Below are 18737 nucleotides of genomic sequence, written 5' to 3' on the forward strand. Positions count from 1 at the left end.
TCCAACAAGCATCAGCATGGTGTGAAAAAAACCTAAACAAACTCATCTTTAGGTGTACAGGAAAAGGAGATCATCCATCCTTGATGGACACAAAGTGCTTTAAGACGCCATAAGGAGATGTGGGGAGTGGATTTAAGGAAGAACTTTCTAAAGGGAATGGAGTGGGATTGACTGCTTGAAGGCACCCTCCAGTTGCCAGCTGTGAATGTCCTAGGAACAGGTCAGACAAATGAACACAGGGAATTATTTGAAGTTCATCCTGATCTGCACAGGAGACAGTATTGACATAGTTCAGTATCTTTAGATTACGTATTTGATTGCTGCATTTTTCTCAGGTCAGAAAAAAATCAGAATTTATGCATTAGTTACCCTTTTCCAAAGAGACTGGCACCCTGTGGGGAGGCCAGTTTTCAGGCTTTACAAAGGACAATTCTTACACTACCTTAGCATGAGGCATGAGAAGAGAATCTGCATATAAACAAGACAAGACCAACTGTAAGGGAAGGGGAGAGAAAAGAGAAAGGAAATGAAAAAAGGAGGGGAAGGAAAAGAAAAGAAGAGGATACAAAGAAACACCACAGTGTGAGGCGGGACAGTGCACAGTTATGCCTGTGATCAGCACCACGACTCCTCGAAGAACACCATGCTACATCTTTGTGGTAAGCTATTTGTGTGGGTTGCTGAATGCTCCCTGACAGGAATTTCAATTGTTCCTCTTACTTTCTCTTTCTGGAGAATGGCATTTTTTGGCAATTAATACTGTTCAACCTTCTTTTCTTCCCCAGGCAGTAGATAAATCTCAGAGCTCATAAACAAACCCAAGAATAAACAAAAAGGAGTGGAAATGTATCACAGCCTAAACCCGAACTCTGCCAGGTAGAAGCTGCCTGCCAAAGCCCTGAGCTATCTGGCAATCCCACAGGATGAGTAGGACTGAACCATTCCATCTCTAAAGAGCCAGGCTGCAGCTAATACTTGCTGCTGAGCTTTCCGGAAGAGAAATACCAGGAGAAAAAGAAGCTTTTTACTGATGAACTAAACACAGCCTAAAATTTCATCTCAGTTTATCTCTACCAGGTGAGACACCTGAGAGCTGGGAGAAAACACTCCTGTGAGTTATAAATTCAGTATGTTCTACAAACGCATGGTGCAATTTAATATGCCATTTAATAATCCAAACCAGAATAATGGAAACCAGACCAACAATACAGCAGCAACACTATCATGCCGGATGATCTTTTCATTCAGGAAAAAATAACTGCCTTTCAGCAGTTGAAGGACAACCAGGGTGAGTCACCTGCTTTCTGACCTGTGAGTTTCCTATAAACTGCACGAGCAAATCAAGCAGCCCAGTCCGAGATGGAGGAAGCTGCATGATGCAAGGTCTAAGGCTGCATTAATGGAATGGAACCACCAAGTGGAAAGAAAAGCCTAAGTTTAGGCAGACAAAATTTCAGGCTTCATCTCTCTTGGGGACTGGCTCCATTTCAGCAATAAGTGATTAACTGCAAACCCCAGCATTGGTAAATTAATTCACAATTTCCACTAATGTTGCTGTGCTTAAAATCTGGGTAAGTTCTGCTTCTGGCTCCACTTCCCAAGGTGACAAGCAGATGTTTTATTGGCTGCCCTCTGAGCAGCCAGACTGAGCTCCACACTCCCACACGTCCAGGGCACTGGTGTGACCTCGCATCACTTCAAGCACATAACCAGGTACTATGATGGCTTTACCTCTGTTTTCTGTGTTTAGCATTCCCTCACTAAAACAGCAAACAATTATTCATGTCTGTTCTTCATTTGCTGAATGTTAATTAAGTTTCATGCTCGTTTCTTTTTGTGTTTGGAATGCAGCTTTCCCAAACCCACAAGCATTTCAGAGTGTATCTGGCACGGCCTCCCTGTGGGGCCAGCCAAGCTCCCAACCACGGCACGCCCTGCTCAGGTGAGATGCCAGAGTGGTTCCTCACTAGGGGAGAAGGGTCCAATCCCCATTCTGAGAACACATCAGCCACAAACATACAGCTGACATCTGCTGATCTGATTCCCTCCATGCACAAACCACACACAAAAGGCAGGCAGAGGTGTGATTCATACAGCACAGAGGGGTGGAGGAAATATGGATGGCAGCCCCCAGGCAGCTCTGACACCGACTACTGAGGCCAAACCCATGCCTGCCCTGCAAGACCACACAGCCAGGCAGTGAGGCAGTGAGCTCAGTGTCCATGCACTCGTGAGGAAACTCCCCGGTGTGCTGGCCAGGACCCGACACAGGCAGCCCAGCAGGCCCCAGGAGCGATGGGATGGCTGGGATGGGGCTCTGAGCTGCTCTGGGTGCAGCCTGCCTGAGGCAGGTGCCAGGTGACAAAGCCTTTCTCAGGGACACACAGGTACCTGTGTGCATCCCCAGGCTGCCACAGCCTCACTCCAGACGCTTTCCAGCAGCTCTTTACCCCTCACGTGGACATGCTCTGCTGTATCCTAACATGCAATTGTGACTCCTTCTGTGGGTGCATTTAACACTGTAGCACAGTCCAGGAGATTTCAAAGGCAATTCACACTGGCCCATATGATCGTTTCTCATGTGCTATTTCATGCTGGACCATGTTCAGCAAAAAGGAAGGCTTCTACTTTCCAAAAGAATTACGTTCACTTGCAAAATAATCAGGTTTTCTTCCATTTTCTGTAGTTCTATGCAGACTACTTCATGAAGACCAGGATCACAAGGCACTCGGAGTAACAAACTAATTTTAAATTAATATTACTGCTCTAATTTCCTAATAACTGAAGTACCTGGTACAGCAATTACCTTGGAGGCCCTGTTGCTGTTTGCTAGGCTACACTGGAGGAATGGTGCAGTAAAACACCAATTTCAACCCAATCCACGTGCTAGAGGATGCACAGCACTCCCCTGCTGCAATACACTTCCCTTCAGTACCCATATATACTCATTTTGTTGGTAATATAATGAAGGGACTCCTCTATCTCTATTTTAAGAATGGGCTGAAAGTCCCAGCATTTCTCAGGAAACCAGGTAGCATCAGTTTTGTCTACATCTACAGAATCTTTTCAGGTAAAAAAGGACTCAAAAATACCATCTTCCACTTGTCAGGCTCAGTGGAGGGTATTTTGTACTTTTTTTCAATTCTCCAAAGATTTTTTTTTCTAAGGTTTCTTTTTCTGTGAGTCAGTTTCCCTGTTATCACTATGTCTCCTCATGTCCACCTCCCTTCATCAACTGCACTGCAACCCTGAGCACACCTTCAAAGCAACAACCTGGCGTGATTCAAGTTGGCAAGAATTGTTAATTTAAAAAACCCCAAACTAAAAGGAAGGCGGTTGTCATTAAAAGCAGAACCTGAACTCAATTATACCCATGGAACATTAAGGAATTCTAAAAACAGAAAACAAGAGAACTCAGGGTAGCAATAAAGAACCATTTAACCCCAAACCTTTCCCACTGCCACACTGCTTTCTCAACAAGGACATGCAGATCTGACACTGTTTCACCAACGGGCGAGAATCAAGGCACAGAACGACACAGACCCCAGCACTGCTACCCTACTCCTGGTGCCAGCAGAACTCAGATCACAATCTAACACGTATCATTATCATTAGCTGCTGAAGTCCAGTGACTTTCTGAACACATTTGTGACATACCTCATTGCTTTTCTGCGCCACACTAAAAAGATCCATCCTACCAGAAAGGTAGGTTGCACAGTGAGAACAGCAACTAAAAGATTTCAGATAAGCCATGAGCTCGCAGATCACTGTGATGAGCAGTGAAGGGAAATACAGTCAGATCTCTGAGGCAGAGCTGCAGCAGCACTGACAGGGCTGATGGCAGCATCGCAGCTATAACCTGAGCTCTCAGAGCTGCTGGGAGCTGCAGCCCCCATTCCCAGGCTGGCCTTGCTCTCAGACTCCAGTGAGCCATGTGGCAGGAGGCATATTGTAATAGAGTATCTAGGATTTGTAGCACTTTCACTGCACTCCCCAGTTTTCCTTCCAGTAATTCAGTCCTCCCCTTTTAGCAGCATAATACTCATTCCATTTCTCTGGGAATATAATTTATATTAGACAGTAAGTACCAAATGGCAAGGAAGGAATACACATCTTTTTTTTTTTTTTTTTGCTCCAAGAAAAAAAACCAAAAAAACCTTCAGCAAAGATTTTAATGTTCCAGAAAAGATACTGTTATATGCTTAAGTTTCCAATAAGCCACTAATGCAGAACTATCAAATAATTCTGGAAGGTTCTGCCTTTCTGAAAGGGAAGGGTAATTTTGTGAACAATTAAAAGCATAATCATGTGTGACACTTGCAATGTAATTTAATCCCTACGCTGGGAAGAACTGACATTTGTAGTAGTATGTAAGTCAAAACTGTTTATGCCATCCATAAGCATATTGATTCCTGTGTGCGACCTAGTAATCCCAGCACCAGGAGATTTCCATGGAAAGCCATGTAGCAATTTGCTGCTGAAGAGCTCTTATTTTACAGCCCTGCATGATGCCTAGAGCTGTGTAGTTTGGGCAGGAGACAACACAGATTTGCCAGGATGGATAACTGCACATGGATCTTACAATGGATGCAGTATGCAGCTGACACCACCACCACCATTTCTGTATCAGCATTTTGGAAATAACTTATTGTTTTTGTTTGTATGTACCCATACAGGTTTTCCTTTTTCCTTTCTTTTCTTAAACAAAACACAACACAACATCCTTTCCATTAGCGGACGCTTAAACTGGACACCTAAGGCAGGCTAAAGAAAACTCCATTTTTAACTGGAAAAGATGGGTCACACATTCCTGTGCTGAACGTAAACAATGAGGCATAAACACAGCCAACAACAGCAAAAGTATTACAGACTAGCAGCAGCATACAGTGTAGCAAGCAGCTTCCTTTTATTAGTAAGTTTAACACACTACTGCTTTGTTTGACCCATCAGTTCCCCATTACTGTTCCAATTCTTAACAGATGAAATTAATAAGCAAACAGAGAAGTCAGACATGCTTTGACAGGGGCCCTGGATAACACTCTGCTTTCAACAGCAGGTTGGACCAGCTGATCTCCAGAGGTCCTTTCCCTCCGTGAGCCTCTGGCACACTTCTTCTTCTCACTGAGAAGAGGGTGAGACCAGTGAAGTGTGTGATAGTGAAAAGTAAGATCGGGTTCAAAAGATACTGCAATATTTCTGCCTTAACATGAAGGTTCCATTAACCATAATATCTTGATAAAAAATGAAAAACAACCGAGTAGCATTAAAAGAATTTAAAGCAGTGGGGAAAAAAACTAATACATGTTAACATACAGAAACTACAAGTGGAGAGCTCCTGGTACTGCTTTAAATCCCCACTTCCACTGACCTGCCTGTGGAGTCACCAGGGTTGTGCATGTGAGCTGCTGCTTTGGAGAGGAGATCTGGCCCGTCACACCCGTACACAAGCCTGCCCTGACAACATCAAGGGCTTTCTCACAAGCTTATTATAGCAGCAATTAGAGAGGGTCTGCTCCTCCAGCACATACACAAAGCAACACAGCAGTTCTACATACTGCTCCTCAGAAGGGGGGCAGCTCCTTTTGACATTGCTCTGCCACTCGATTTCTCTGTGCAGGAATAACAGAACACATGGATGTGGACGGACCATTTTGGAAGTGCACACAGGAGGATAAAGGGGGTCCTTACTTTCCTAGTCACTGCTCATTTTGTAAAAAAGGACCTAGAATCAGGAATCAGCAATCTCCCTGTAAAGCCTGAGCAAAGGCCTGGAGCATGGGAATGGGGCAGCAGTCAGAAAAATGTACAAAGAACCAAAAAGTTGAAACCTGTTAATCTCAAAGTGCAGAAGAGCAGAAGCACACAAAAGCAGGTAGTTTCTCTTGTCTTTTGTTAACAACAACAACAACATAATAATAATAATTCCACCATTTCCCAACTACCCTGTGGATGGACTCTACTTCAATGTTTAAGCAAAGGGGACTTGAAGAAGGAAGAGGAGGAGGGACACCAATCCTGGAGTGAAATAATATTTTATCTGTGCTCTGGCTTCCACTCCTGTGTCCAAGATGGGAAGGGTAAGCATGTGCTTTTCCTCCTCTTCTGTCACCCTCCCCTCTACCTGAGATGTGAATACACTACCTGTATTTAAAATCGATAAACTATCTGTATTTCTACTCACAATTTTTTTTTCCTTTGTGGAAACACCTCAGCTTTTAAGAACCGGTGCTTGCTGTGGCAACTCCAAACTAAAGCTATTTCCTAGTGTAACATCCTGCCCACATGTTAAGACAAATGGATGCAACTTTCAAGGAAAAAGCAAGAAGTGTGTTTTATCTACAGATACACTACTGAGCAGCTTTTTGCTCTGTAAAGTAATGAAGTCAGCAACACTATCACACCAAGAATCGGAAGTCATCTGATTTGCTGAAGACATTGAAGGCCCTAAACTAATGAAACTGAGACCTTTGAGAGTTTGTTACGTGGTACATAAATATGAAATAGAAGCAAATTGGTATGTACAGCTGTTTGCCAGAAAAGAGGGATTTGCTTTATTTATTCGGGAAGACAAATTCCCCTGGTACTAAATGGAGATTAGCATTTTTTAAAATGTCTGCATATGAAATTGAAATGTATGCTGAGTGTGTCCCAGAATTGTTCAGTACAGAGCATTTTGAAAACATATCTGCAAGGCAGAGTCATAATAATAATGACTGACTCTACGATGCTAATAGTGATATAAATTATAACAAGCATTTGTACATTACGAGAAGGCTTCCCAGGTATACTGTAAAGAACATAGATAGTATTAGAAAATATGTGTGTAGGTGAATTAAGACATGAAATGTAACCTATGTGGGATAGTGCTTTAAGTTTTCCCATAATGGTACTTCAAGGTTGGTGATGATGGCTTGAGATGTTAAAGGCCAAGTAATATGGCAGGAACAAGCAGCTGTCAGAAGCTTTCACTTGCAGGTGTGCACAGTTGATCGTGGCAGTAAACACTTTTAACTCACCTCTTATCTGGGTTCTACAGCACAAACCAACATTCTCCTTTATGTGACTCAGGATAAAAACCTGGAAAAGGAAGAGGTGTCCCACGATCCTTAACAGACAACAGATATTTCTTCTGCACTCTTTTTTAAAGATGTCACATGAGTACATTGTTTTGCGGTCACACCGCATGCAGATGTATCAATCTTTGGGTGACAGGACTGAAGCTGACAAGGAGCTGAGGAAGGAAAGGTTCTGACTGACTTAGGTCAGAAACAACCAGAAAGTGCTGAGAGGTGCAGGACCAAGTGGCTAACCACTGCTGCAAAGGTTCTGCCACTTGTGCAGTTGGTGCAGAACAGAAGAAGATTAAGAAAAAGGTTTTTATTAACTTCTCAATATGAGTTTGTAATGGATTAGCATCACTCCTATATTTCAGACCAACAACAATGAGGTTTAACAAGGCTGTATGAACAGTTCCTTGTCTGTCTGTTCTGCGGGGTCTCAAGGCCCTCTTGGAAAAATGAACAAGAGGACTGTAGTAAATGTCTGCCTTTCTCATATGTTTCCCTGTTTTGCTTTGTTTTCTTTACCCTTCAAACAGAGGTTCAAGTCATGTCCGTTATTGCCTTTACTGGACAGGATCGAACTCACTTGGACTACAGAAGTAAAAATAGGAAGAAAACCTCGCGTGTGCAGGATAATTCTGTCATTAGTAAAAGCCATGGAAGAATTTAAACTAGATACTCATTAACTGGCTGAAAGGTTTCCACCACTTGCTACCTTCCTGTCCTAGAGGTCTATGTTCTAAAAATTCCTGTAACTCTGCTGGGTGTAAGATAATGAATTCTGCTGTGATGTCTCTTACTGAGAGAAATCAAGTGTACTGAAGAACTCACAAGCTCTGTTAAGGATGAATTCTTACATTTCTTTAAAACAGAATGAAGAACCACGCCAGATTTGCAACCAACAATAGAAGTATAAAAAGGAACTCATCCCAAGGATATTCTGAGAAAGCCAAAACATGAAAAAGTATTTATGCTGCAGACTCTTGAACATATAGTTAAACTAAGTTTGACTTTCCAAAGGAAATTAAAACACACAGTAAAGGACTGTTAGCTAAAGAAACAGGAATATTAGGAATTGATTGGAGATGCAGGGAAGATTTGGCTGAAATGAAAGTACCTAGGTAAGACAGAAAAGAAAAACAAATGCTTTGCTTCAGTTTTCAGGGGGGACTGGGGGATGGATATCCCATACATCATGGCAGGAACAATGTGCAAAACAAACTCAAAAAGCCTAACACCATAAACTGTTGAGGTCTCCATGCCAGAATCCTGAGAGAAACGGCACAGAGAATACCCATTCAGCAGAAAGGATTTTTAATAAATGCTTTCAAGTGTTAAGAACAGCAATTTCAACACACATTCTCCACTTCTCACAAAGGTAGGGAACATGGGTTCTTCACTCCCTGCTCCCATGAAGGTATGAATATACAAAGCATTTTGCATGGAGTATACAAACCCTCTGCCCTCTTCTTTGTCTCTGTAAAACCTGGACAGCTGCTCACTTGTTTATTCTCCAGAAAGAACAAAGAATTCTGTGAAACTTTTGATTTGGTGACTTTGTTTCCACTGTTCTTGGTGTAACTATTAAGAAGGCTATTAGCGCTTCAGCTACCAGCAGTTACTATTCTTTTGAAGTCATTCCTTTCCACTGAGTTTACACCCTAATGGGATATTGCTAGCTTTTACTTCAATCCAGCTGTCTCATACTTTTCAACTAAAAATACCTTCATACAGAAGTTTTTAAAAAACTTCAACCATTAATCTTAACATTCTGCAGCATTTGATACATATTGTTTCAAAAACCATCAACCTGCTTCCTCTGACTTTACATATTTCACATGGCAGAACTGCCTTTAATTGTACTATCTAATTTATTCCTGTAACATCAATATCCTGATTAAAATGTTATCCAGATTATATACAAATGCTCCTATGCAAGATCAAGCCCGCAAAATCTCCAAAACAAAAAATGGAATGCAAAGTCAAAAAATGATTGAGAAATGTGAATCAACTATCTAGTTATTTCAAATTGACAACTACCATTACATTAAGCAGTCCTTGCAAGTGAACAATGAAAAGCATCTTATGGGGAGCAGCATTCTGATGCTCCAGAGGCATTTCTGTTACACCTCAGCAGTACAACACATCTGCCACTATATAGCTGCTCTCAAGTACAGTATTTTAGTGTTTAATAATCATCCAACTTCCTTGCAGGACTACAAGGAATGTTTTATTTGTCTTTGGTTAAGCTTGGACATTGAAATGCATAGATGATAATTTGCATTAACGATAGTATTGGGCAACATTTTACAGTTAGGAACTCTATTTTTAAAAGTATTCTCTTCGTGTAATTACATGTTTGAAACGCTTTCTGAAAAACTGATCGGGATTATTTCTGCTTTTACTGCCATGCTGAAAAATTGCCCAGGTGAATGAGTGGCGCTGCTCATTTACACTTCTCAATTATTTTTTGATCGAGTTCTTACCCTGATTAAGCTTTGCAATCAATCCCCTGCAATCAGTGAGGCACTGTTCTCTGGCACTATCAGCACGTTGGCCACGGAACATTTCATTTCCTCACCCTGGCTGCTACGCTAACACTGTATGTCTGAGTAACCACCAGATTTACTAAAGCTTCTTCCAGGAAACTGCCATTGCCTGCAATGTATCTACCTAGGGATGCAAATACTGACTCAGAAAATGAATGCCAGGCTTCTTTCCTCAGCACTCTCTGTGCTGGCAATCACTGCCTCTAAGAGATGCTGGAGTAGCTGACTAACATTTCACCAAAGCTCAAAAAGACCTTCCCAGGGCTGTGGCTGAACAACGGTAATTCATTAAGTAGAAAGCTCACATCCTTTCTAACGAGTTTGAGATCTCCTGAGCTCTCCTCAGGACTTGCAAAGCAGCAGTGAGGATGGCCCTGACTGCAGCCATTCTATTACTGCTGTCTGCTCCGTGGCGTGCAGTGAGTCAGGGTTTGATGGGTGCACAGCACATGTGCTGCACACCGGGCACTTCCTGGGCCTTGCACCTATTACAGTCTCCTCACATCTGAGCATTTTCCACTCAGAATGTCTTTCTGAGTCACTGTCCACCTGCACACACCCACCACAGAGGACTCTAAGAAAACACACTTTCCTGCAGAGCTGGCTCTGCCTTGTCACAGAAACTGACTGCAGCCGTGTTACACTCCTCAGTGCATTTCCCAATTCCCCAACAACGCAACACTCCAGAAAGAAATGCTCAGTCACGATCATGGAATTCAAGCCTAAGAGCACTGGACATACAGAAGACTCGGATCTCACTGAGAAACAGAAGCAACTTTGTAATCTTGAAAGACCCAAGAGCCCCTGAGTCACTAAGGGCAGGGAGGGATGAGCAACACAGGCGTTAAATGAAGCTAATCTAGAAAAAAATGGGATGTCCTAATGAAAACTTCTTCGCCTGCATTCACTGACACAGGAACTGATCCAAGACCTACCAGAGCATTACCCACAATCTGGTTTGTTCGATTTGGACCTACATCCAGCTCACAAACTCTTACTACTATGGGATACATGTTGGATGTTTCAGGGTCTCCCGTCAGTACACAAACAGCTTCCTAACTGACAATAAGGATGAGACATTTTAAACATTTTCCACATTTGAATTTCTACTTTAGCTTACACACTACAGTATGTTAAGATTAGTATTTTTCACATTAGAATGGTTTTGGTTGGAAGGGACCTTTAAAGGCCACCTAGTCCAACCCCCCTGCCATGAGCAGATCAGTTTGCTCAGAGCCCCCTGCAGCCTGCCCTTGAATGCTTCCAGGGATGGGGCCTCCAACACCTCTCTGGGCAACCTGTGCCAGAGTTTCACCACTCACATTGTAATAAATTTCTTCCTTTTATCGAGCTAAATCTCTCCTCTTTCAGTTTAAAACCATTACCCCTTGCCCTATCACAACAGGACTACTGCAAAGTCTGTTCTTATCTTATTTATCAGCCCTCTGTGAGTACCAAGGGCTGCAGTACGGCCTCCACAGAGACTTCTCCAGCCTGAACAGCCCCAGCTGGCTCAGCTGACCCTCGTGGGAGAGGTGGTCCATCCCTCTGAGCATTTCTGTGCCTCCTGTGCACCCACCCCAACAGCTCCGTGTCCCTCCTGTGCTGGCAGCAGCTCCGCAGGTGGGGTCTCACCGAAATGGAGCAGAGGGGCAGACCCACCTCCCATGACCTGTTCTTGGGCTGGGCTGCAACGGATTTGTATTCACAAGAAAAGGAATCTGCTTCTTTCCATGGTCTCAACTGGAAAGTCAATGCAGAAGACAAACTTCCTTTGAAACAACTATATTGTTATTAATGTTTAATCTTATTTTAAAACAAAACTGCTGAACATACAGACATTGCAGCTCAGTTGTTTACCATTTTTTATGAAGATATGTGGGGGAAATTCTGCATCTAACAAAATTCTGGTTTGAATTTTAAAAAGAAGCTGTTCTGATTCAGTTTCTGAACTTCAGGAAAAACACAAGGATAAGCACAGTGATCATAATTGCTTAAGACGGAAAGAAATTAGGTTAAATGTTCTGGTGTAAGGTTGAAATGAGCTGATACAGAATTATCAGGATCACCTGGAAATCATCTCTCTCCTACATGCCAGAGGTTAAAGCTGAAGAACTGTAAGAAGATTTGGGTTTGTAGCTGCAAGTTAGTACTTAACCAAGTAAACGAAGATCTTTACCGAGCAAACATAACTACACATTTTTAAGGAAGACATTTCTATGCAACATTCTGATGTGGTACTCAATGCAATTCTGGTCTTCAGGAGTTACAAGCCCAAATCTCCCAGGTCAGTTCAACCTGGATATGAGCTTGGGGGCATTTACCACACAGACGGTTCTGAATGCTGACCCATTACAGACATGAGTATGAAAAGAAGGAATTACAAACTTACCCGAATCATCATGACTGAGCACCTGATGTCATGAATCGTATCGTACACCTTCTTGGAAATGTCCACAAACTGGTTGTCATCAAACAGATGCACTGTGCTCTTGCTTAAGCTCTCCAATGCAATATTTACTTGACTAATAAACTCTGGAATCACTATTAAAAAAAAAAAATACAGTGAGCATAAAAAGGACAGAACATGTAATATTTTTTCTTTTTGGCAAAACACTGAGATTAATAAAAATCCTAATTTTCTAAAAAGTACTACAGTAATAGTGCAATTACTTTTAAGTGAGAATACATTTGTAGTTTCTATCAGTTATAAAAATGCCCATGGTGAGCACATAAGCTGTGGGTGGTTGTACAGTACTACAAAGAAGAAAGAAGTTTTAAAAGGGGAGCTGGGGAAGCAATTGCAAAAATTTACTTGTTATTTCAATAGCAATTTTACTGAAAGAATCAGGATGAATAACCTGGCTCTAAGTTGGAATCACGGCTGAACAGACTGCCACTATTTCAGAATCTGCTTCCAGTCTGAATGGAGATGAAACTAGCAGAAGATCGATGCTTATTCTTCAGGTGAGGAAGTCCCACAACTGTAACCTGAATTTACCAGGGCAATTTATCTTGTTTGATTGAATCAAACAAACTGTGCATTTTGAGTCAGTTTGATATTAACCTATGCTTTACCCAGAACAGCCTGGGCATTTTCTTCTGATGCTCCAGGGCCGCCTTCTGCACGGTGACCTGGTAGCACTGGACGTCCCTTCACATCAATCTGAAGCAAAGGAAACCTCGGACAGAATAGGGAGGGAATGCAGATGGAAAATCCATCACACACAGAAAGACCTCAAACAAGCCCAGGCCAAACTCATTTCCTGCCACGTGGAGTCCAAGGACATAGAAGAAACAAACACAAGAAAAGATAAACCTCAACTCGTGTAATATCCAACATGAATAACAAACCTCGTGTACTGAAGCTCTCTCTCCGGCAATGTGTTGGTTTCAAATGCTAATATTGTTTGTGTTCCACCCTTCACTCCAATTCCAACTGTGCAGTTCACAAATCCTTAACACATGAAAGCAGTACTACTAATAAGATAAATCTGGAACGTTCCAGGCAAATTTTGAAGCATATAATAAATTTGTAGGCAAACAAAGCTTCAGCTGAAGACAACTGGATTTCTGAATTAGAAAACCTGGCAACTTAATACTTTAGGTAGTAGGAAAGGTGCCCCAGTAATGCTTTCCCCCTTGCTTTAATGAGGAGACCCACATAACCCTTGGAGACCTTAAATTCATCCTCAAACTACAGTAATTTCACAGTCTGTGAGCCAAAAAGCAGTTGCCACTTGATTTGAAAAACAGAGTATTTAAAATCAGCGCTACCCTCTTCAGATTATCACTGGAATTGTCTCACCTTCAAAAAGGGCAGTGGAAAGATTTCTAACAGTACAGAAAAAAGATGAGGCACGTTTTTCATTTGCAATCAAATAAAATAATAAAGGAGAACAAGTGCCTATTTATTGTTTAAAAAAAAAATTCAAAGAGCCACCACTGAGTGAGAAATTTTCATCATTTCCTAACATTTTTTTTTTCCAGTTAAACAAAAATTTTGGCCCCTAGACTATAAAAATAATTCCAAGTGGAGCAACCCAGGCTGCACTTGGGTACAAACCAGCACCACAGGGCCTTCCTCTGGCAGCATTTCAGATGGGGCTTTGCAGCCAGAGCACTTCTACACAGACAATTAAAAACACGAGACTATATTGTCGTTCTAAAATACGTACACACCAATCTGCTAAGGAAGTGTGAAAACACACTTGGGCTATCAAACAGGCCTCCTATCCTGGTCATTTCCCTGAAAGTGATAGGATAACTCCCTCAAATTCAAGACTACTGGTATTCATTTCAGTTTTGAGCTCCCAACCCATGACTGAAAAAAAAGAAGAGGAACATTTTCGTGCATATAGGAGCTCTTACCCATGGATAACTGACATCCAAAATACTTCACAGACCTCGAATGGTCAGGCAACCCTCTGAAACACTGCATTAAGTGGACTCAAATTACACCAATAACGGGCATCTTTGCTGTACTAGGCTTAATTTCTCTAGGCAGCCTATGTATAGTGGAGAAGTGAATGCAACTCAAAACAGGTGGAAATGATTCATTTTTTCAGTCTTTCAAAAGCAAAATTAAACAAGCAAAATTAAAAATATCAAGTGTTAGGCAACTGAGAAGCACTAAATTTTTCTGGGGATTTGTTTTATTTGTAGATTTTATTTCTGTTCTCTTTATGTTCTGTTTCTCCTGCAACAAAAATTAAAAGCAAATTTCAATATGAGCATCTGTAATTCTGCTTTCCCTGAGGGGGAAGGTACAGAAAGGAGGATGCTTGGAAAATAGCAATATGTTCATAAGCATAATGTTAGAAGTCCCTGAAGTAATTAAAGACTTCACACTATCAAAAATGCATTCTTGAAATTAACCTAATTTGTTTTAAAATTCATCAAGTGTTCCCTAATTCCTCTGGTTTTTTATATAACACTATTCATATTTCCTTGTAGGCATGTCTTCTTAGTCCTCTAATATTTTAGCTTGATTTTGTCATCTTCAATCAAAACCAACTAATGAACCCCATCTGTAGCTTAATAGCTGTCAGGGCCCAGCTCTTCATACAGAAAACTAAACTTCACTAACCCCTTTATTCCAATTAGCAACCCTGTGCCTGTTATTTTTAACGATAAAATGATCAGGAAAACAGATTCTTAGCTTTGCACAAGGCCACTGACAATGGGTGAGAGCACGAGCCCCTGTGCTTGAACCTCTAAATTCAGCTGTGTTAAGTGATTAACAACACTTCAGCCACCAGCAAGGCAGCTTGAGAGTGAAAAAGCAACATTCTCAAAGCTGAACTGTCCACACGTGCCCAACACTCATCTGAAGAGTGTCTTAACGAAACAAACACACCTGACCAGACATGAACAGTCACCAGCTCTTAGAACTGACCAGAAAAAAAATTATTTGCAGAACTATTAATTTTTTTAAAAATTCAAAATGTCTATGGTATTTCACTCAGGGAAAAAAAAAAAAAAAGGAAAGAAACTAGCAAACCAACAATTTATCCCAAGAAAAAGAATTTGTGGTAAATAACCAAAGTTTCCCTTCAGTGCTTATCCACATCTACAAAGACTGTGAACTGTCCTAGGGTGACTTTATGATGTTTGTATCCCCAGTTGTCTGTTCTGTTTATGCTGGATATTGAGTTTTGCACCTTTCAGACTGGTTCTGAGAGCGAAGGGGCGAAAGAAGCAGCGGGGTTTGTTTGCAGGAGCTGCCCTCACTGCCCCACATTCTGCTCCCGGGCTGTGCTGTCTGCAGCACGGACAGACAGCGGGACAGACACCTCCTGTGCTTTCAGTTAGTTCTTCCCTAGCTGAGGCAGAGAATTGCCCTGGACCGTGTTTTTCTTTTTCTTGCAACTGTTTACACCTGTTGTGGACTGAAAACCCAGAGAACACCCGGAGCTCAGGCACGCAGCCCGTCGGGGCCCAGGACGGCATTTCCAGCACGGCAGGGACTGATCAGAGACTGGGAGAGCTCAGCTACACACACAGCAAGGCCTTTCTCAATTTGCCATCTCTCTTCAGAACGGTGAGAGGTTTAATTGTTTCGTATTACTCAATTTTTATGCTTGTGAACACTTCACTTGTCGAATAAACAGGTTTTTTCCACTTCTCTCTAAATAAATCTTTCCTCGAACCAGCTGAGGGAGGGGTCACTTGAATGGACTTTCTAGAGGGACCCCATTGGAAGCTTCTTCCCAAAAATACCCAGTGGTGCCAGCAGACTGGGAAAAGGCTGGAGAGCTCCCACTAGAACAAAGACAGAAGAACTACTCCTTCAAAGGCAGCTTTGAAATGGAAGTGAGAGCACAGGCAGTGACTGAAGCTCTCTGTGGCACAGCTTCAGAGCCCAGCTACACAGACTGAAACCATGCCACAGCTCTGGCTTAACTCAGCTCCACTGGCCTTTCAACACAAGAGATGACTCCCTTGGGCATTCAGCCACCTGCAGACATCTTCTGAGCCCCCCCAAAAAATGTCATTAAAAATAAGCAGTTAAAAAATAAATTAGGGCAAGTTGGAGTGAAAAAAAATGTTTTTCTTTCTGAAGAAAAGAACATCAGGGTAAGTTACTAGTCATGAATTAAGACACCAAGAGGAGGAAGACTTCCAAAACCCACCTGAAGACAAAAATATGGTCAAGTAAGGCCTAAAAAGATGCTAGATGAGTTTCATATGATAGCAGAGCACTGAAATAAAGCAGATGTGCAGGCAGGCAAGTTAAAAGGGGTGTGTACAACCCAGACCTACAGCAAGGCACAGCTGGTGGCAGCATGAGAAGTGACTTGACATTAAAGGTGTGTACCTCAAGTATTTTATTATTCCACCATAACCTGATCCCCTAGCATGAAAGTCAGTGTGATAGGTGTATATACAGGTAGCTTCCAGGGGATTTAAGCGGTTTTCCAGTAGCAATAATTCAGTGGAAGCAAAGAAAAGTACGGTTGTAAAAATTAAAAAACACAGCCATCCCTTAAATGCAAGGTAATACTAGAAAAAGTAAGAAATACAGTAAATAGCCACACAGCCTTTACTCAGCATTTCTTTATTTAATTACTCTTTGACGTCAAATAACAGCTTGCACTTCCTGTGATTAAAACATAAGCATTTGTAAATTTCTTCTGGAAAGTTATCTAAGAATTTCAGATGGTAAGAACATTGCCTATTCCAGTAAGCCAATTTCACTGCTAAGTATTTTGTCTACTCTTAGTGTCACTTCAATCCAGAATGGTACACAAAGAATTAAAAAATAAAACCCATCTAAGCTGAGGCAACTGTGTTGGCTAAGGGAAGCCATGTGAAACACAACGGATCTGCTGGCAGCAGCCTGAGTCACAGCACCCAACATGCCATTCAGAATGGAACAGACTGTTTCAGTGACTGATGGAGAATGCTTCATTAGAAGCGCTCCAAAATACATTGAAATAATAACAGAATTACTGCAAAAGGGAGTACTGTGCACTCACTGCAAAAGGCTGAGCTGAACACCGCAAACAAGTTTTAAAACTCCAACTTGTGACTCTTACAAATCCACATAATGCAATCCTGATATGAAGATGGGGCTGCGCCTGAAGCTGATTGCACTATGGTACAGGCCCTTAATTCAAGCCTCTATTTCTGTGATACAGTGTTAAATTGGTGACTTTTTATTATGGGACTGCATCCAAGGGCTTTCCAAGAGATACATTTACATATATATACACGTATATGTGAGAGAAGCAGAAGAGCTTTATGACTAGATGCATTTGATATACCCCTTATACTACCATTCATATTCAATCACTTTATTTGGTAACAACCTTATAGGTTTCACGCAGGAAAAGGGATTAACTATTTGTGGAACTTACCACAAGTTGAGCTGAAGCAGCTCATATTCCTCTGGCAGTCTCAGTCCTAGGCCAGTGTGTGAGAGGCATGATCTCAGAATCCCCACTGTGTCCACTCCCCCCCTTGACTATTTAGAGCATAAAGAGCTGTAAGTTACCCTAATGGAATTTAGTATTTCATGCTAAATTTTCTGCATAATGACAGTGTGATACAAAATGAAGCAGCCCAGGCAGAGGCCTGATGCATGTAAGAAGTCTCTTAATGAAAGCAAGCTGCAACCAGTATCTGCCTCTCTAACCTGTGCCAACTGCAGCTGTGCAGAGGCATTTTGCAGCTTGCAAAGCTGGCAGACTGCTGGCAGACCCACAAGCACACAGCTGAGCATGCATATACATATATACGAGTGTGCAGAGAATTACCTAGCTGCATGCAAATGCACATCATGAATATTTTTGTATGCGTGTGTTTACAGACATATTTATAGATAAATTACACTGAACACGACAGTTTTGTAGTACTAGATCTTTACAGCTAACAAGGGTAAGATTTTTAGGAGTTAACTGTCCTGAATATGAGAAAATATTGATAGCGAGTGAGACCTAATTATTGGCAGTGTGTGCAATTAATGAGTGACAATCCAGTAAATTGCTGCTTTTAATTTTGAAGCAGCCCTAATTTATTCCTCCCCTAAACACACCCATGACAGCGATTCAGCTTCCTACCTGGAACACAGAGTTATTTCGCTTTGCACCAGCACAGTTTAGGTGTACACACCAGCCCCTGCTCTCCAAAGTGTACGGGCACAGGGGATTGATTGCTTGGGCTTTTGGAATTCCTGGACTTTGCCCCACACAGGCACCCTCTCCGCAGTCTGACAAACACATGGAAGGAACACTGCACCTGGGAATTAAAGCAGTGCCTTGCATCTGAACATCACAGTCCAAGGCTTCAGTTGAACCCCTCAGAGGGATCTTCAAAGGGGTTCTTTGTGGGCATGGTTTTGAGGGAGCAGATGAGTTTCCCCTGTGTAAGGAACTCATTAGAGACAGGTCACAGCATCCAAAAGAGCAGAAAGATAATTTAAGTAATTTACATAATACTCCTTTTTTTGAAGCCCTCTACCTAATACATTTTGCTGCCATGCTCAAGGACAGAATGACCATGAGATCCCAGAGGAGAATGACATTTCCCCCCCAGGACAGACGAGAGGAATTTCAGAATTAATTTCTCATTCCTTAGCAGACAGTGTGGACCATGTGGGCCTGTCTTGTCTCATCAGTCCCAT

General features: G+C 41.9%; 1 protein-coding gene across 3 annotated transcripts in view; it reads right to left on the reverse strand.

The window, feature by feature from the left end:
• The window catches only part of CTNNA3 (catenin alpha 3), a 407433-nt gene that overhangs the window by 70925 nt on the left and 317771 nt on the right, over window positions 1-18737 (reverse strand). For all 3 annotated transcript variants that reach the window (XM_066191821.1, XM_066191820.1, XM_066191822.1), the window contains one exon: window positions 12003-12154. In XM_066191821.1, the coding sequence (XP_066047918.1) occupies window positions 12003-12154 (152 nt within the window). The remainder of the gene's footprint in view (window positions 1-12002; window positions 12155-18737) is intronic.

The sequence above is a fragment of the Chamaea fasciata genome, unplaced genomic scaffold, assembly GCF_029207755.1.
Source record: "Chamaea fasciata isolate MVZ Bird 193981 ecotype frontalis unplaced genomic scaffold, bChaFas1.0.hap1 SCAF_9, whole genome shotgun sequence".
Lineage (NCBI taxonomy): Eukaryota > Metazoa > Chordata > Aves > Passeriformes > Sylviidae > Chamaea > Chamaea fasciata.